Source organism: Camellia sinensis, chromosome 7 (assembly GCF_055761805.1).
Source record: "Camellia sinensis isolate YWXY chromosome 7, ASM5576180v1, whole genome shotgun sequence".
Classification (NCBI taxonomy): Eukaryota; Viridiplantae; Streptophyta; class Magnoliopsida; order Ericales; family Theaceae; genus Camellia; species Camellia sinensis.
This window is the reverse complement of record NC_138967.1, coordinates 96,049,134-96,069,332: the sequence shown is the minus strand read 5'-3', so window position 1 is coordinate 96,069,332 and position 20,199 is coordinate 96,049,134. Positions and strand designations below refer to the sequence as shown.

Here is a 20,199-nt window from a genome sequence, read left to right as displayed (position 1 = left end):
TATATCGAATTGCAGAGTCGCTGTTGGGCCTTATGGATGTAGGTGCATTGGTGGTTGTCGAATAGGCATAGTTGTGATAGCTGAATCTTGAGGTATGTTTTGGACAAATAGTAAGAACCGAAACTGAAGCCGAAGATGACGTTGAAGTCGAAGATGGCAAATTCAAGCTCAATTGTTTTGACCATGCACTATTGGTTATTACAGATATAGTATTGGCTTCATAGTCGTCTAAGCTGTTTGCCAAGCTCTTGAAGCCGATAATCCTCGTTGTCTCCGATTGTTCTTGCTGTGTGAGTTGCTTGGGTAACAAAGCTTGGCAATTGATTGTTTATCGATCGATCCGTGTTAGTGACGAAGGATCTGAGAAGCTGAGGAAACTATGTACAAAGCTTGTTCATAGGCATAGATTTTCAGATGCACCCATTTTGCTATGTAGAAGTCCGGAAAGGATCCGTGAATTGGTCCTGCATGACTGAAATTGCCGAATTGAAGTTGGCGACTTGAAGTTGGGGCGAGTCGGCCATTCGGCTTATTGAACCACAACACAATTCTTTAATTCATATTAATTGTTAGCACATACATATGTATGTATATTCCAAAAATCAACTTTTGTGAGACAATAATTTAATAAATAAAGTCCCAAAGTGGGTTTGGCCGGGTTACCCTCTTTGTAAGGCCGAGTTACCCTCTTTGTAAGGCCGGGTTTCCCTCTTTGTAAGGCCGAAAAGATGTTCTGACAAAGAAAAGTGTGAAACCCATTTTCAAAGAGAGAATGAAAATGTAAAAGCAGATCCACATAATATGTGCCGACTACTCTTCTCAGAATGTCGAGATAGATATTAAACAAATGTTTGGACCGAACCTATGAGCATCAATATATAGTGGACCAAATCTATAAGCATAAATATATACATATATATACGTATATATTTGTGTATATGTATATGCATATAGACAGCAAGATAGAATCCAAAAATAAATTTAAACAAAGAGGAAAAGGATATGATCAACCGTGAGTCTTGTTCCTAGTAACGTGTAATGAAGATTTGAGCATCTTGAGTGTGGTGATTGTCATCTCCTTCGTTGAATTATTGTAGACGTTTCCTACAGACGACGCCAATTGTGAGACCATGAAATATCCTCTCACATGGATGTAGTAGAGATCCAATGAAGAGATGAACTTTGTCCCTGTGTATCTGCAAAGATGAGCATGATCGGCGCCACCCAAATCGAGGTTGCCGGCCGGAGACACTCCAATGCTAAAGTTAGTCCTTTGATTGAAAGAATAAAGCTATGGAAATCAAGAGTGTTAGTGTATAGTGTAGGGAGAGAGCACGTGCCTTTCCTTTTGGGATGCCTCTCTTTATATAAATGGGTGGGGGTGTGATGTTTGTTTGGGCTGGACCCATTGTAGGCCTTGTTTGGGTTAACCCCAATAAGCAGATATATATATTATTTTCTGGCTCCCACAATTAGCTATCTCATCCAGCTTGCATTCTTCTATCACTTGTACTTGTATTACTCTTGATCTTTAGCAACCTCCTCTATCACAGGCCTTTTCTACTTCTGTATCAGGGGCTTGGCCAATTCCTGGCCTATCTGCTTAAGACCTTCATCAATGAAGGCCTCAAACTCTTCATTTATAAAACCTTTCGCCTGGGACTTAACCTCTTCCTCATTAATCATAACTAGACCCAAATCCTCATCATACAGCACAACTTCTATGTTGTTAATATCATCAACAAAAAGATTTGCATCTGTCCAGTAGACTTTCATTCCTCCTTTTTTTATCTTGACCACCACTGGTTAAAAAGATCAGTGCCTGGTGCAGAGAAGAGGGTACACACCCATTAAGATGTATCCAATCCCTACCTAGGAGCACATTGTAGTTAGAGGTAGAGTCTATTACAAAGAAAGTTGTTCGCAGTAACCTGGAACCAACCTGAAGCTGTAAGGCCACTACTCCTCTGGCCTCGGATGACCGACCAGCAAAATTACTTATATTCACATTAGTAGGGAGCAGGTCATCGACAGACTTCCCAATAGCTTTCAATGTTCTAGAATGAAGGATGTTAACAATAGCCCCATTATCAACCAGAACTCTTTCTACTAATACTCCATCAAGGTAGGCCCTAACAGACAAAGGCCTTAGATGCCTAATGAGTACACAACCTTCTCTCCATCGATAGACCTTACTACCTCAATTAATCTTCGTAGCTTGTCTTGTGTTTCAGTCATTGGTATTTGAACAACAGGCTCTGCCAAGTCTTCCACATCACCTGCCAATTCATCTGGTTGGTCAGGCTTGGCTTGAAACCTATGATGAATAGCCATAATCATATTACACTCCTTAGATAGGGGTAAAGAACCAAAGTAGATGGTAGCCAGCTTCTTCTCAAAGTCACCACCAGAACTATCTGACTTGACTTTATCCTCTCTAACTCCTTCATTAACATTCATGATATCAATGGCCATCTCCTGGTCCTGAACCCCTTTCATTGCTACATCTTTCTCATTGTTGTCATCTTCATTGGATATTAAATCTTTCTCTAACTCTTTCAACTTCTGCCTAAACAAAGCCTTTTCAGAAAGCTTCCCAACAAATCTGTCATCTTCTTTTTTTGGCTTTATTTTCCTTTTCAGAATCTAAACTGGTTTTATTAGATAGGCTCTAGAAGTTGAACCCTTCACTTTCTTTCCTCCAGTAGCAGGAACCGATCTATCTCTAGTCCTTACTAAATATTCCCTTCTGGCTGGCTTATCCTCCTCAGCTGTAGACATCATAGCATGGAACCTTCTTTGTTCCCTCATTTTCCAAGTTCTTGTTTCTCCCATGGATCTCCAACCACTCATGGGAAACTTTGGGTGAGACACTCTTTGCCATCCTAGATGTGATGGTACTGGAGGCTTTACCATCCTTGGTTGAGCCCGTTGCATATCTGGCCTCACTCTTAGGCCACGATGCTGCGGTTGAAATCCCCCAAATGGTCTCAGAAACTGTTGCTACCCTCCCTATGGCCTTCCAGTCTGTTGATGGCCATTATGTAGTGCACCAAATTGTTGTTGCTGGCCACTATATGGCCTAGGCAGTACCTTTGGATTTCCATAGGGCTTAGGACCCTTTTGTTGTCTGAGCATGGCCCTTATATTACTTGATCCACCAAAGCATAGATGAACAGGAGCCCCTTGGAACAAGAATGGAGCATTATCCTTACCATAATTCTTTGTCGGACCAAATATCCCTGGGTCTATCCTATCATAAAACAAACAATCATTGTTGAAAATCTGCAAATCACCACTACCCATGGTGTTGAACCTCAGGCTAACATTTTTTTCAATTTTTTGAATTTCATCAATCACAATGGCCTTAGCTCTTTCTTCCTTAGTACCACATCTGAAACAAATGAACCTCTCACTAGGCTCTCCTTGAACTCTTTTTCCTTTTGCTTCTTTTGCCATCTTCTCCATCCTCTCTTTGTGGAGGTTCTGTAATTCCACCAGGAGAACTCTAGGGTTCTCGTCCTTCTTCTTTTGATCAATCGATTGGAAGTCAGTTGATACCATGTTGATCTCTACCATATTTGGAAATGGATTACTATCAACTGCCATGACCCCTTTATCTTTTTCAACATGCTTTAGCATTCCTTCCTGAATTAAATTATGTACACAATTTCAAAATGTAACACAGTTATTAGTGGAATGCCTAAAAGAGTTATGCCGCTTACAATACTCCTTGCCAATGCCAACCTTATCCTTTTCTCTAGGAATGTTGTGGCTATGAGTCAAAGTTAAAAATTTGTCTGTTAACAACTCATCAAATAATGCATCTGCTTTTGATAAGTCAAAAGAATACTGCCTATGTGATACAACCACAATCTTTTTGGCTGGCTGTGTTGTTGGCATGCTCACAGGCTTGTCAGCTTTCCTTAGTGTTTCACAAACCACAGGCTTTTTACCTATCACTTAAGCAACATCTATGTCAACATCCATATCAAACTCAACCTCTTGGTAACCAGTCCCTAATGATGATGCATTTCTCTGCTGCTATTCTCTGAGAATGGCCTCATAGCTAGTTGCCCTTGAAAACAACTCAAATAAGTCTTTAAACATCATACATTTAAATTTTTTCCTAAGTTCAAAATATAAACCATTCTGAGCTAATCTTATGATTTCTCTTTCAGGCATGTACACATGACATATGTTTTTTGCTTTCTTAAACCTGCCAATGTACTGTTCTGCACTTTTTCCTTGTCTTTGTTTAAATTTTGACAAATCCACCATTGTCACCTCAGGCTCGGTTCTAAAGAACTGAGCATGAAACTGACTCTCTATTTCTTTCCAAGTATGAACAGAATTTTCTAGCAATGTAAATGCCACTTTAGATAGAGAATGAGAAAAGAGTTTTAACTTTAAATTGTCAACATAGCTAGGTTCTCCACATTGGAATATGAACCAGCCTACATATTCTACGGTTGATTGTCTCTCTTCTCCTCTAAACAAAGTGAACTCAGGAATTCTATAATTTCTTGGAATGGGGGTTGTTTCTACCTATGGTGGGTAAAGACTCCTAAACATTGGTCTAGCTGGCCTTCTCAAGCCTGGTCCATACATTTCTTGTATGATATTCATTATTTGCTGCCTATTATTATTCTAAGGGTCTAAGTATTGTCGTTGCTGTCCCCCTTCTCATATCTTTCTTGTAGTGTGGGAGGTCTATAAAATGACATAGATTCACTTACGTTGCATGCTGTTGAGGGGCCACAAGAGGTATGAATTGTGTTTTAATTACCAGAGTCTCCTCCCCAACCCTTCTTGATTGGTTGGGCTTAATGTTAGCCTTCTCAAATAAAGCCTGCAAGTCATCTATCATCACTTGGTTCTCATATGCAGACATAGAACCAATTGCTTACTGAGTGTGCAATACAAGAGCCCTTCTTGAATCAGCAGGAGAACAACTAGACTGGCCAATTTTGGCCATTTCCTTGGTCGATTTCCTGTTTGGCCACTGAATGGCCATCACCTAGGTTTTCCTGAACTCCTTCAAGTTCACCATCCAACTCTTCTCCATCTTCAACCCCTTTCTCAGGGTCATCAAAAACTTCATGTTGTTTCTTCCTAGTCATCACTTCAAATTAGATAGGTCCCATTGGGCATGCCAAAATATATTAGAAAAAATTTGGTTTGGGTCAAATCGACAAAGAAGATTTAACAAAATAACCAAAATTTCATACACAACAACAGATCAAACAATTGTAGTTGGTGTCCTATGCCTTGACAGTTTTAAAGACTTCTTTGGAGATTGTAATGTGAAGAAACAAGTGTGAATAAACTGAAATTCGAATGAAGAACAAGTAAACTTGCCACTTAATTACAAGAATTAAATTACAAGTTCAATGTGCATAACAATCGAAAAGGAAAACTTGGCCACAGAGGTTGAATTACAAACAAAATACTCCTAAGTACAAAAGCTACTGCTACCTAAGTTAAGTTACTCATAATTTCACATGGGTTATGAATTTTTGTTAAAGCCCCTATTTACTTCAAATTTCAAGCCTTTATGCTACTGGCCCTACTACTTCTCTAATACCACGTGTTTCAATCATGGAGTAAGTTGCTTCCACTTCCTACACAACTGCCTATGATCTCCATAACCACTTGTAACTGCCTCTTTACTACAACCTTCTCTTTCTCTTGCAAACAAACCACATATTTTCTGAAACAATATATCGTACTAACTCCTTAAACAACTTTTCAGACCAAAACTGATCCACTTACAAAAGGAGAGAATTAAGTATTGAAAGGACGACGTAGGGTTCCCAACACTTTCTCTAGTCATAAAATTAATAAACCCTCAAAACAAATCTCTTTGTTTTCAAATACCAAAATTGCAAGTCACACTTTAAGCTAGTATACACGGTCAAAACTTGGGCTTAGAGCTAGTATGTTGGCTTGGGGGTTAGTATTCCTCTTCCTAGTAACTAAAGTATTAAAGTCTCTTCAATTAGATTCGCCTTTTGGTGACCTAACACACTTTCCTTGTTAGATGGTGACTATGCATTTTCAAGAAACGTTTTTCAAACAACCAGCCTGAGTCCCAAATCTACATTTGGTCGATAGTATTCGATTTGTTGCAGTAAGCTAAGATGTTTTGGACCTTCATTGCATGACAAGTACCAAGTCCCCAAGCTTGAACTCCCAAGCTCGCACTTTCTTATTATAACCTTGAGCTAAATTTTGTTGATTACTTGCTAATCTAATAGTCACTTAGTTATGACGCTCCAATACTAAATATAGGTCTTTAGCCAACATCATCTCAATTTTTCCAAAGTTGAAAGTCCTATATTACGATTCTTGGCATTCCAACATCTAGTAGAATTATTGCTTCTTTCCTATAAGCCATTGTGAAGGCAGTTTCTCTAATTGATTACATTGGCATAGTCTTGTAGGCCCATAAGACAATGGGCAACTCATTTTTCCACATTTCCTAAGTATTTTCTAACCATTTTCTTGATTCTATCAAGAATTGACTTGTTGGAGGTTTTGGCTTGACCATTTCCTTTTTTTTTTTTTTGGAGGAAGGGGGGGGAGGGAGAAGGGAAGAGAGAGAGAGAGAGAATAAAAGTAGTTCATGATCCCCAACTCTTTAAACAATTTTTTTTTAAAACAAGTCACTATAGAATTGGGTATCATTGTCTGTAATGATTGCCTAAGGTATTCCAAATATGATCACAATATTCTTCCACACAAATCTTCTTACATTATTATCTCAAATATGGACATATGTTGTTCTTTTATCAATGAAGAGCTTCTAAATGTCAACAACATGCAACTTTCACAACTCTAATACCTTTTCAGAGTCGAGGTTTCCTAACTTTAGATTCTCTAGGTGCTCACTGGCAAATTTTGTGACAAAATCTACTAATCTCTAGGTTTTTATTATAGTCCTAGTTAGGTACTTGGTGTCATATTTCCCGAACTTAGCTATCTATAATGATATTCTCATTGAGTGATTGGCATACTGGTCTAGAGCATTAAGTGGGTGCCCTATCAACACTATCATATGGCTTTGGATGTAGTAATTCAACTTCCTCGAAGCTTGACCAGTACCAATATAAGGGGTTTATGTGGTGCAATTCGGTGTGGTTTAAGGGTAAAAGAGAAACCGTGTGGCGGGTGGTGGATTGACAAATTTGTCATTAAAAACCACCAATTTTTCATCAAAAACCGACAGAGCAGTTGGCAAATAATGGCTGTTTCGACTTGGCAGTTCGGGCAGGTTGGCAGATTAGGAAAAACTTGATACAAATTACAGAACTTGAATCAAAGATTAAAAACCTAATTTATAAATTAACTAAAATAGTCAAAATTAAAATAAATGTTCATCCATCTAACATTCAACATTGATAAACTAGCAAACTAAAATCAAACAATTCAAACAAATTATATAATAACAATCCAGTAAGGCAACAAAAGGGTTGATGATGGATGATGCAGCAGAAAGGTTGGATCACTCTAGATCTGGATTCGATAAACCAGACCAAACCCAACCCAACCCAACTCAAAACCAAACAGAAATATACACACACATATATATAGATAGACAAACAATACAGCCCAAAGGGTAGTTGAATTTTAGAGATGGAGATGAAATCATAGGCTTCTTTTTTAGCATATACAGAAAGAGACAACCACCCTTAGAAACTTCCCATCTCTCTGCTTGAAGAAGCCTCAATTCATTCTCTAGGTTTCAATCTCTAGTTTTAAGAGAAAAAAAAAATTATAGAAAAGAGGAGTTATGATAGAAAATAGAAGTTTCATTTCAAAATATGAAGAAGTGCCATTTCAAAATATGAAGAAAGTTGTCATTGTTAAGATACTAAATGGTTCCTTTGTGTACAAAAACCCTAAAAAAAAATAAAAAATAAAAACAAATAATAATAATAATAATAATAATAATAATAATAATAATAATAATAATAATAATAATAATAATAAAGTTCATGGAAAGAGTAAAAAAAAAATCAATTAAACACCATGCAAGTAATAAATTGGAAATTATGATTAAGACCCAATGTAAAAACATGGACACTAATAGCTAATATGAAGAGACAGTAAATAAGAGAGAGAGAGAGAGAGAGAGAGAGAGAGAGAGTGACGATGGCGATCAGCAGTGGTGATCTGTCGTAATTTGCGAGAAAGATAGAGAGGCAAGAGAAGAGGCGACACAACACGTGTTTTCTTTACTACGAATATGATATGCAGAGTCCTAAAATTAGATATCATTGGGAATTGATTGGGTGTGTGTGATGTATGTTTTATTAAATACAGTGGGCGGGTTGTGTGGGTTTGACATGCAGGTTAGCCTTTTAAAATTGCCACCAACGCCGACCCGCCAACCCGCCACCCCTAAACCGCCAATCCACTTAACGCACCCCGTCAAATCTTAAAAAATGGATGGTTTAGCTCGATTCGATGCGGTTCAGAGGGTTTTAACAGTTTTGATGGTATTTTGCATAGTCCTAACGAATATTGACTTCTCAAATGAGAGTTGATGATATAGTAAACCTGCTTTTGCTCTTTATTCTTTTCTTGGAGCAAGATCGTGCTTACTCATACTCTAACACAACAACATAAACAAAATAGTCTTCCCTCTGACTCTAGCGTTTTGACAAAAGTGGAGGAGAAGACAAGTACTCTTTCTACAGAACTATGGCTCAGTCATATTTTTCACTCCAAACAAATGTCGAACTCTTCTTCAAGAGTTGAAATAATGGTCGACACTTATCGGATGACATGCTAATGAACCGATTCGGTGTTATTACCATCTCTATGAGCTTATGAACGTCGTTTGTCATTCTCGGTTATTGAATGTCCTATTTCGCTTTAATCTACTTAGGATTAGCTTTGTTATCACCTTTTATCATGAGATACACTAAGAATTTGTCTAACCCAACTCCAAATGCACACTTGGAGGCATTCAATTAAAACTGGCTGCCTTTAAGATAGTAAAACTTCATGAAGATCAGCCAGATGATTTTTTTGTTACTTGCTCTTGAGAGTAATATTATCGATGTAGACCTTCATCGTTCTATTGATTTGTTTCTGAAACATCCTTTTACCAACCTCTAGTAGATTGCTTAGGAATTCTTTAGCTTGAAAGTGTTACTTTGTAGCAATAGAAGCTTCTCAAAGTGATGGAAATTGTCATTTGTTGATTTGGTGCATGCATTACTTATTATGGTAAATTTGGGTAGATATTAAGAAAGCTCATCTAATCATGTATAACAGTTGCATCCACTAACTAGTTTTTTTTCCTTTTTCAACAAACGACAAGTATTCTCAAGGCATACTTTATTTAGGCATGTGAAGTCTACACAAGCTTTCTTCTGTTAATTTTTCATTTTTCACAACCAACATGCTTAATGCCCCTCTAGGTAGTGGACTTCTCAAATAACTCCTGCTTCAAGTAGCCTTTTTCCTTCTTCGATTATTACTTTGACATCTTTCACCATCGACCTTCTACTGTTTTAAGTCACTAGTTTATGCCCTAGATCCATGTTGATTTGGTGACAAATCACTCAATTTCTAATTCTGGCCATCTTAAGGTTTCTATGTGAACACTTAAATATTCTCAATCACGAGTTCATCATGTGTTTTTCTTCTTACTTGGTTAAGGCTATTCTAAGTATGAAGAATTTCTCCTTGTTCTTTGGGTTTATTTAGACCGCTTTTGAGAAGCATCTCAATACAATCTGAACTATTGTGTTCACTACAGTTAGGAAATACTTCTTGGAGGTGACTTAATAATCACCTCAAATATCTCCAATTCTTCTTAGTTAAGAACATAGGTAACTGGGGGTAAGTAAAAGTGGCTTTCATATGTTGAAGCCACATTCTACTAACAATGCATCTACGAAGAAGGGATGCTCGCCACCATTAATTATGTATCCAACAACACCGACCTTGCTAGAACTAGTAAAGAAGCAATTCTTGAGGGCAACACTTGGTGGCCATTAAATCCAATCATGGATGTGATTATGGGCTTAAGATCTTATGTTGTTAGATCAAGCTTCCTAAATAGATCAATGTGCACCATCAAAAGAAATCCACTAGCCTATAAATATCCCTTTCACATCATATCCCTATCTCTAAAGTAATCACCAGGGCATTATTCTATTGATGTCGGATCCCCTATGGTACACTTAACCTACTTCTTAATCTGTATAGTTGGACCTAGTACAAGTTGCAGGTGCAAGGTTTTCCACACCTAACCTTTTAGTATTTTATTTTTTCACTTGTTCCACCATGATGTGGACCACGTTGATTACTTTGAGGGGTCCTACACCTACCTTGAGCACCTGATTCTCTGTTAGTCCTTTGACTTTAGTCCTAGCTTGCTCGATGAAGTCTTTCATATGACCTACTCAGATTAGCTCTTCCAAAAACATTGTAAGTGCTCAACAAATTTTCATCATGGGCGCAGTAGCTTTACGATAAGTGAAATTAAAATTTTGGTCGCATTCCATCAATTCATCCTTTACCTTGGGGCAATATTGGGAATAGGGTTTGGCCTTGTTCTATTCGAAGATCTTGTAGATTACTACCATAAAGATTATGTTTATTTTTTTCAGGGCCTTTAACGCTTGAATGGTCAGGTTATCACGTTGGGATAAGGCATTAGGAAATCATTAGCTTATGGCAAGATCTGAAACTTTGTCTTATCTTCACTCTTTGGCTAGGATTGTTACTATTCTTTGTGTGCTAAGATTTCTTCAGCAAACTCACTTTTGGCTTTTGAAGCTTTATTTCTTCATCTAACCTAGCATGTTTCTAAATCCTTGCCATCAGTTCCTTTATGGAGGCCAGTATATTCTTTTCCAAAGATTATCAAAGTGGACTCTTAGCTAATAATCCTCCACTGAACAAAATGAAGACCAATTGCTCGTTGCAATTCTCAATCTGGTTATAGGTCTATTAATTATGTGTCATGCATACTCACATATGGTATACCCTCTTTGTTACCCGTTGTTAGTGATCAACTCATCAGAATCATCTCAAACACATATTTTCAATCTTTAATAAACCATTACAAGAGCTTTTTGAAGCATTTAAAAGCTATGTCACCCAACCTGGAAGTGAAGATCTTGCATATAAGGGAATCATTCACAAACCAAATAGACATTACATTCTTGTATTGCCTAACATGAATGTATAAATCCAACATCTCATAAGTTTTGAACTTCAACATTGAAAACTTCTTTGAGGATTCCAGTTGCTTGATGCTCCTGATGAAAGGCACTACTGGTTTTATAATTTGAAGAATTTTGTTATTCCCTTCTCTTTTTCCCATTTTCTGTCATCTTCCATTCCAAAAAATTCTTAAAATTCTCATTTGATCGTTCTAAAGCTCAACTAGAAGTATTATTAAGGTTATTTGGTTAGTTGCTCGCTATTTTGTTGTAGTCGTGATTCTCCTTGTATTCATGTTTGTTTTCTTTGCTTGCATGCTACTTGTGATATTTGGAACTTTTTCTCCTATGCTTCTGTCACACCCCAAATTTACAGAGTTCGGCCCACATGAATAAACCCAAAATCGAAGAGGACAATCAGATAGAATAAAATAGTATCTCTCATACAAATGGATACAATAGTGTCACACAATACATGTGTTTATCCGATTTCATGCACCTGTATTCATATCTAAATCGAACAAATGTTATTACATAAAGATATGCAATGATATCATATACAAATTATTTGTCCGCACGCTTACATCATATACAAGGGTGTAATCCTTACAAGAAAGGCACACAACCTAATAAATAGAACAAATGGCCCAAGGCCTACAAATAATGGAACCACCCTACATAGCTCCGATCACAACTCCAATGTCTCATTCCACATCCATACAAGCAACACACCTCAAAAACATTTTCAGCCACGTAGGGTGAGCATAAAACCCAGTAGAGAATACTACAAAAACTAAATACGCTCCACTAGCATAAATGATCATGATGCAATACATACATACAATATGTCCAATACATTTTCAAAATCCATCTGATTTCTCAACAAAAATCCTTTCATTCCAATCATCAAAACCACTTGTTTATCCAAAACGTTTTCTAAATTCAAAACATCTGTTTGAATAAAATCCATTTCCAAAACAAGTTCGGTATATCGCAATACCGACCAGCAAATACATTTCTAAACCAAATGCAAATACAACGCTAAATAACAGCAAATACATTGCTGCATAGTTTGAACGCACCCTTCTCAAAACCAAAACAATAATAAATAAAATGGGTAAATCTTCTGGGCTAGTGTTCATAATAGTGCACTATACAAGCCATTATGCCATATTACCGGGGATTATCCAGATGGAATCGGCACCTACCATGCGGGTTTCCGGTCTTACACTAAGGACACACAAGCCAACTTAATTATGCTCTAACACTCCCTTACAGTTTTACTGCTTTATTTACCCATTTCCAAAAACACAATATATGTGATCAAAAATATTGTTTTCAAAATGATATAAATATTCTTAAAACATAATACGAGAATTTTCAAACAACTTTTCCAAAACATGCAGTTTCGGATCCAAAATCCATTCTAAAACCCATAACGTGCACCATTGCAGGCATGATTTTATAAATATTCTAGTTTGCCTAGTCCACATACAATTTCTAACACTCGGCAATGATATCCTCCACCAACAACCAAAACAGTTATCTCTAATGCAATAATTAAAAGATGACAATCCTGATATACAATCTAATATTCCAAAACTCATATATATATATATATATATATATATTTCCTAATAACCCAATAGTTTTCAAAAGGGTAACAATACTCATTATTTTCAAAATCTCACCAAATTTTCTTTCCAACCAAATCCTGTTCTGAAAATCTATCCAACTCCCAAAAATGATATCATTTAGGGTTTTTCACAAATTGGGGCTTTTCCACTTTTATAAACCCACATGCCACTTTATATACAAAAAACAGATTTAATAGCAAAATTATAACCAAACAACCCCCAATTTGGACAAACCCTCAACCCACAAATCATAATTTCAAAACCAACCCAATAACAGTAAAATCTATATATCAAAATACACCAAAGATACACTACCGAACTCACATCAAGTTTAAGAAATAGACCCTATCTCGTGAAGCAAAGAGAAGACAAGCCGGAAAAATAGCCGGTGACGAAACTACGATTTTCTCAGTTTAAAATGAAACCCTCGGCGAGCTCTACATTTTGGCATATAGAACTAGGGTCTAGAAACAATTAAAACTGCATGGAACCCGTGGCCAAAGAGCTTGGAAGCTTGGCCATGGAAGACGAGAGAGAGAAAAGAGAGAAAATATCTCAAAAAGTGACTTTTTCAGCGCACTGACGACTTATATAGACAAACCATCGTGGCTGCAGTCTAAAACCTTGCGGGTGCGAACCAGCCAACTTACCAGGTTACGGGCGCGACCTTTACCACCGCAAGCGCGATTGGCTTGCAAGCTTGGTCGTGGGCGCCACTCCTCCTTTACGGGCGCAACCACCCTAACTGCGGCCTTTCTTGGCCCACGTACTCCTCTCCTAATCGTCCTACCTGAGGGCCATATTTGGTCGCGGCCTAGTGGCAGCTCACTTGCGGGCATGACCTCTAGCATAGCCCATTGTGGGTGTGACTCCACTGGTCGCGGGCTCAACCCAACAGCCAACCAAGGCACCCCAATGGTCTAAACAACCCCGAGAAGGACCAAGTCACTCAGGGCAACCTCGTGTCCCAACCAAAAATGAGAATGGGTTAGGTTAAACTGACCCGTGCCACTACAGCGTCTTTGATATCTCCTCTTTTGTTAATTATTTTTCAACATGGAGAGTGCCTTCTCCAAATTTACCATCTTCCTAGTAAGGACAAATAATGCTTAGTGGCAGTGCAACACAAGTTCCTTCCAAACCTTGATGAAGTTCTCTTCATAGTAAGTTTGCGAAAGACTCTGATCGCCCATCATTATCTACTACTTCCTACCCATTGGTCACCTTATTGCTTTTCTTTCATGGAGCCAGTCATTATGATTGGTTCTCGTTTCCTTTGTTAGCATTGCCTTCGTGTTGAGCTTCGGTACTCATCTTGTCCTTATTTCTCATAGATGACACCAAATTGTATGGGAAAAAACATGTTTCTCCCTAGGTTATGAAACAAATCAAGATGATGTCAATGAATATTATTGAGCACTCCACCTACAAAATCGACGTCAGAACCTACCCAATTGTTTCATCAACTGGAGGATAACCTGATGCTAAATTCAGTGACACACTAAGGAATATGACAACGGAAAATACTATAATTTTGATAACTAATAACTCATACCTTTACCCTAGAGGATATAGTTTTTATATAAGAATGCCCTACAGTGTCTATGGGTTTTCGAGTCCTCTTAAGAACCAATGGCTTGGCAAGTATTCTTTATTTTGGACTCATTCCTATTTGGATTGGATTCAATCTCATAAGGAAATTTTTCCTTACCTAACTAGGTTGATTCCTTCCCATACTAGTTGTAACTCCCTTATTTTTGAGAAGTCAAATGGGTAAAAACTAATCCATCTAATAGTAATTAATTCCAAAAATTCTTTATTTGATCTCAACAAACACTTTACTTCATATACAAACAATTCCTCCTTAAACTTCATCATAAGATTTTTTTCCCAAAAAAATGTGTTAAGTACTACTATTCATTTATTTAATTTACTAAAATTAACCCAAATGCCTTTTACAACATTATTAAATATGTTGGTTCTTTAAAAATATATTTCTTTATTCAAGATAAGATTTGAAAGACCTATATAGTTTTGTTAAATAATTAAATCAGTTGCATCATTTTTAAATTCATTTTTAAAAGGAATCCTTCGTGTTCATTTTCAAGATATTAAGTAGAAACAACATCTCTAGTTCAATTAATAATTCAAAGAATTATTCTCCGTTGATTGGCACACTATAATCGCAATGGCTTGAAATCATATGTAGCACCCAGATCGAAAAAGACCGAACGAACAAATGATAATCAGAAAGCCATGTTTCAAAGATCAGTAAATGAATTCCCACGTGGACTATATGACCATCAATCGAAAGTTCAAAACCAAGAGTCGCCACTTGGTTTTAAGGTCTAAAAACCTAGAATGACTCCACAAATAAATGTATTAGACCATTATCACCAAAGAACTCGACTTAAGAGATAGGTACAAAATGAGAAGGTGTTGAACACCATTGAAACAATCATACTATCTATTCCCTCTCACCAAAATGCGCATTGCCAAACCAAAGACGGCTTGATGTCAAACATTATAACAAACAAAAGCAACACAAATTCAATAGATTAAATGGAATAGTGCATGTAGAATACGCAATAGAATACGTACAAAAAAGTGAGTTTAGTATACAAAATTTTGAAAACAACCCAAAAATCTGGTTATGTCGAAAACAACCCCCTTAGATTGATAGGAAAAGACCAATAGTAATATGCTCAATCCGATGGTGAAAGGATAATGCTACAAATCTCTTTCCATGTCAATGAATTAAAAATGGTGATTCAATCAAAAAGAAAAAAGTAGTAGAGATAAAAAGAAAGTCACCTAACAAATCCGGAGAAATCTATATGCAACAAAACCATGGATGGTTGGATCCCATATGGTTTATGTGCTTACAACAATAGAAAAAAAGAAGAAGAATATATAAATAATTAAAAAGAAATTGCAAGAATCTCAAGGGAACAAAAAAAGGAAAATAATTAGAATAAAGAAAAACTAAGAAAATTATAAACCTACTAACCTTTTGATTATTTTTTCATGGGAAGTGCTTTATTGCTTGCCTCAGATCCTACTTGACTTCTAGAGGAACTCCAGACATGCCTATGGATTAATTCTCAAGACGATAGAAGAGCACAAAAACTTTGAACTAAGGATGGCCATTTTTCACAGTCAGTGCAAAACAGTCTTTTGATTCCTCTTTTCAAAAGACCTTCCTTGAATAAGATTGAGTTCCTAGGATAGGTAAAAGTATAAGGTGTTACCGAAAAGGCAAACCAAGTGGAGGATGAATTGGGTTTCTAAAAATTTATAAATAAACAACTAGCCCAATAAATAAATATATATATATATATATATATCTAACATCTATTGAAGAGAAATTAAAGCCAAACATAAAAGAGTAAAATGAAGTGATGCATAAGAATTTAGGAAGAGAGAAATCAAATAAAGAGATTTAAAGTGGTTTGGCTCAATTCAAGCCTATGTCCACTTCTCAAGGGTCTCCTAGAGATTATTTCACTATTGTTCCAATATATGATCTTTAGAATAAGGTTTTAACACCAAAATCCTTAATCCAGAAGCTGGATGTCAACAACTTTCAAGTTTCCTTAATTACCAAGAATAGAGAAGTATACTTCTTATTTACAAAGGTATGGAGATATTGTATAGAATTAAACACTCTTACGATAGTAAGTAATTACAAATGAAGATCACAAAGCACTCTATAAAATACAACATTGAGATATATAGAGAACAATAATTTCAACAACTAGGGATTTAATAGTAAAAGAAAAGAGAATTTACCAAATTTCACAAACAAATGAACTCAACATATGATAACTTGCTTAGGACCAAATACCCGGCCCTACTCAATACATGACCGGCCTCAGCTATCTTACCCAAGCACAACCGCTTATCCAAACATATTGGTGTAGTTTATTGGCAATGTCCACTCGATCCATGTATGAAGTAATTTTACATCATTTAGTCAGACAAATCAGCATTGTCAATATAAAATAACTTTACAGAATTTATCAAATGATCAGAATGTATCAACACAAAATGATTTCGCAGAATTTATCAAATGACTAGAATAATCAAGAGAAATACAAATTGAAGGTAATTAAAATAAAACTCTTTACAAAGAGATTTAGAGGAAGCATATTGTATAACACCCGAATTACCTCAAACAAATTACCTCCGATACCAACACTTAAATCATCTAATATTTCTCCATAGACCTCCAAAAATACATATTAAAAATTCTAAGGCATAAGGTATGAAAGGTTCGGCAAAATTTACAACTCTCTTCTTTGATAAAATTACTAGCTCTTACTCTAAACATTCACACTCAAAGTTTGGTAACAAATAATTTGTGTGAGAGAGAGAGAGAGAGAATTGAGGATTTCTATCTCACTTGGCTCAATTTATAATGAAAGAAAGAAGCAAAGCAAAATAGAAGAAAGAATAAAAAATTGAAAGAAAAGAAAAGGAAAGGAAAGTACAAAAGGAATGGGGTGGCATTGCCCACCATGTGGGGCTTTGCTTGGAGCCCAAGTAAAGAAGGAAAAAAAATAAAAATTAAAATAGATGAATAAAATAATGATAATTATGTGAAGATAAAAAGAGATAAACTAAATTCAGAAATATAAAAAAACATATTATGTTCTCATCTAAATACCCATCACTAAAAAACTACCTTAAACAAAATAAAACATTAATACCTCTCATTAAAATATTTAATACCTCAAAAATCTAGGATTTCACATAGTCTATTCATATTCTAGTTTAAGTTAACCAACTCACATAAATCAAATTAAAGAAACAAAATCAGAAAAAGTCCATATAATCGAAAGGTGCACAAAATGGTACAACACTGTAGTAACCAACTGATATTCTGAACATCAATAAATATATATGGTCCTACGTATACATTCGGTCTCCATTCAAGACACACAACTCTACGTTATTCCATGGGGCTTATTTATTTCCAAATGCCTTGCGCAGATTCTTAGGCTATAACTTGCATCAAGTGTACCAAACTAAAATATGGCCTATTACAAAGTTCAAAGACCCAAATCTCAAATCACACCATACCGAGCCATATCCAAAACATAACTCCATGGCTTAACGGGCCTAAGGCCCAAATCTCGTAAACTAAATATAGAAAAAGCGATACTTTACTTCCAGCATTGAGTAGATTTTTACTCTTTTCATATTGGCCATTTATCATTTTTTCATTTAATTTATCATGGTCAATTTTTTTACACTTCTTAAAAAATAGCAAAATATCTCTTTAGGTTAGGTCAAGATTACCAATATGCCCTCATGGAAAATTTACCAAAGTACCCTTTTGTAATTTCCATTTTGCCTCTAAGGGGCCAAAAATACCATTTTACCCTTTAAGGTTCCATTTACCATTTTACCATTATGCACAATTATCAAACTGCTCCTAAGTATCAAAATTATAAGTTTGCCGTTTAGCCCTAACATTACCATTTTATGCTTAGTGAGTCAAAATTATCATGTTGCCCCTAATATAATAAAATCCATCATTTAGTCTAATAAAAATAAATTAAGCAACTAAGGCATAAAATAGCATAAAAGTAAAACTAATAAGCTAATCTAGCTTTAAAATTCATAGAAATTTCAAAACATATCTAAAATCATGTCATCTTTTAAATATATACACAAATAATTATAAGTTATCCTAAAATAAAATTATTCCATTTTCTCTACCCTTTAACATTTTTCATTAATTTCCAAAAATTACAAATTGCTCAGAAACTACATTTTTTCATTTCCTAACATGGGTTCATATTTTTGGAAAACAATAATATTCTCTTTAGAGAAACTTTAAACCAAACATTCAAGAGAGCTTCAAAACATGGAGAAAATGGATTTCTTAACTAAAAGTTTTAAATCATGAAATAAATTCAAAAATACCCCTAACATACTTATATATAGAAAGAAAGTGGAATATCTAAACCAAAATTGGAGAAAACCCAAGCAATGGAGATAAAAGAGGAAGATAGAAGTTCCAAGCAACTTCAAGCTCCACTATCTTCAAAAATGCCTGCCAATGCTCCAAGGGCACGCTCAATCAGCTCTCTAAAACCCACTAAACACTCACCAAAGCTCTCTAATCACCAAGGAATGGTCAAGTTACTAAGGTAGGAAATCCAAACCCCTAAACCTCTAGCAATGGTGTTAGGAAACAAAAATCAAAGGGAAGAGAGGGCAAGGGTACAAGGGTAGGGGAGTTGTGCTTTTCTTCCAAAAGATGACTTGAAACTCTTCTTAAAAAACTCTATTCAAATTAGTTGTTTGTTGTTGATTGCAAAATTACCTTGGTTTGTCCTTAGGAAACAATAATATTAAGTTGCATCAATAGCTTATATTTAATGATTTATGCTTCCACTTTGGATGTTCTTTCATAAGTTATTGATGGAAACTCAACATTTTTATCTGCGTATGATTTATTAATTTCTTTTCCTTTTAGAATAATTGATGTGAACCATAAATTTCGCCTAGCTTTGAAGAGCGTCTAATTAATGAGAGCTTTTCTTTTCTTTTCTTTTCTTTTCTTTTCTTTTTTCTTTTTTCTTTTTTTTTTTCCTGCAGATTTATGGATCAGTAACCATGAGTAACATTCTTTGCCTTTCGGTATTCCTAGGCCTTGTCTACATTCGCGAATTGAAATGGTGCTTCTCATCAGAAGTGCTGATTATTCTTATTGTTTGCATTTTGATGGGTGCCTTTGCCAGCTTCCGCACCACCTTTCCTATGTGGACATGCTTGGTGGCCTATGCACTTTACCCATTTTCGATACTACTTGTCTATGTATTTGAATATGTTGTCAAACTCTCATAGATTCAAAACACCAAAGCTAATGGAAGCACTAAGATCAATCAGCCTTTGGTTACTAAAATATGATTGGCATTACATTGTTGAGTTTGGAAGAGTCCTTTGGTATAAGGACAACAAAACCCAAAGTTTGTTCTATAGCGACATGCTGGGCGCTATGAGAAAGTTTCATATTTCTTCTTAATGTTGGTTAACTTTTTAAAAAAATTACAACACAAATTGTCGGAACGACAAAACCATATGTTTGAATTACTTTTATTATATTTTTTAATTGAAAGTATAACACAATGACTAGTTGTTGTTGAAAACATAGATGGATCTCAATCTTGTCTTATATGTCCCTAGCTCATCGCTTGCAAGGCAAGGAAATGGGGTTCAAGCGAGCCAAGTAGACAAGATTATTTCAATTTTGCTCATAATTGCTTATAAGCAACAAATAATACAATAAGCTTATGAGCCTTGACAAGACAAGGATTGTCTAAAGAGGGTGGGAATGTCATAAGGAGGTATCTGGAAAC

At 35.9% G+C, this 20,199-nt stretch overlaps 1 protein-coding gene across 1 annotated transcript in view; it reads left to right on the top strand.

Moving 5' to 3' along the window:
* Window positions 1-19,745, top strand: part of LOC114270538 (sodium/calcium exchanger NCL) — a 34,051-nt gene extending 14,306 nt beyond the window's left edge. Inside the window, exon 7 of the mRNA XM_028212074.2 lies at window positions 19,439-19,745. Coding sequence (XP_028067875.2) covers window positions 19,439-19,687 — 249 coding nt within the window. The 3' untranslated portion in view covers window positions 19,688-19,745. The remainder of the gene's footprint in view (window positions 1-19,438) is intronic.
* The last annotated feature ends 454 nt before the right edge of the window (window positions 19,746-20,199 follow it).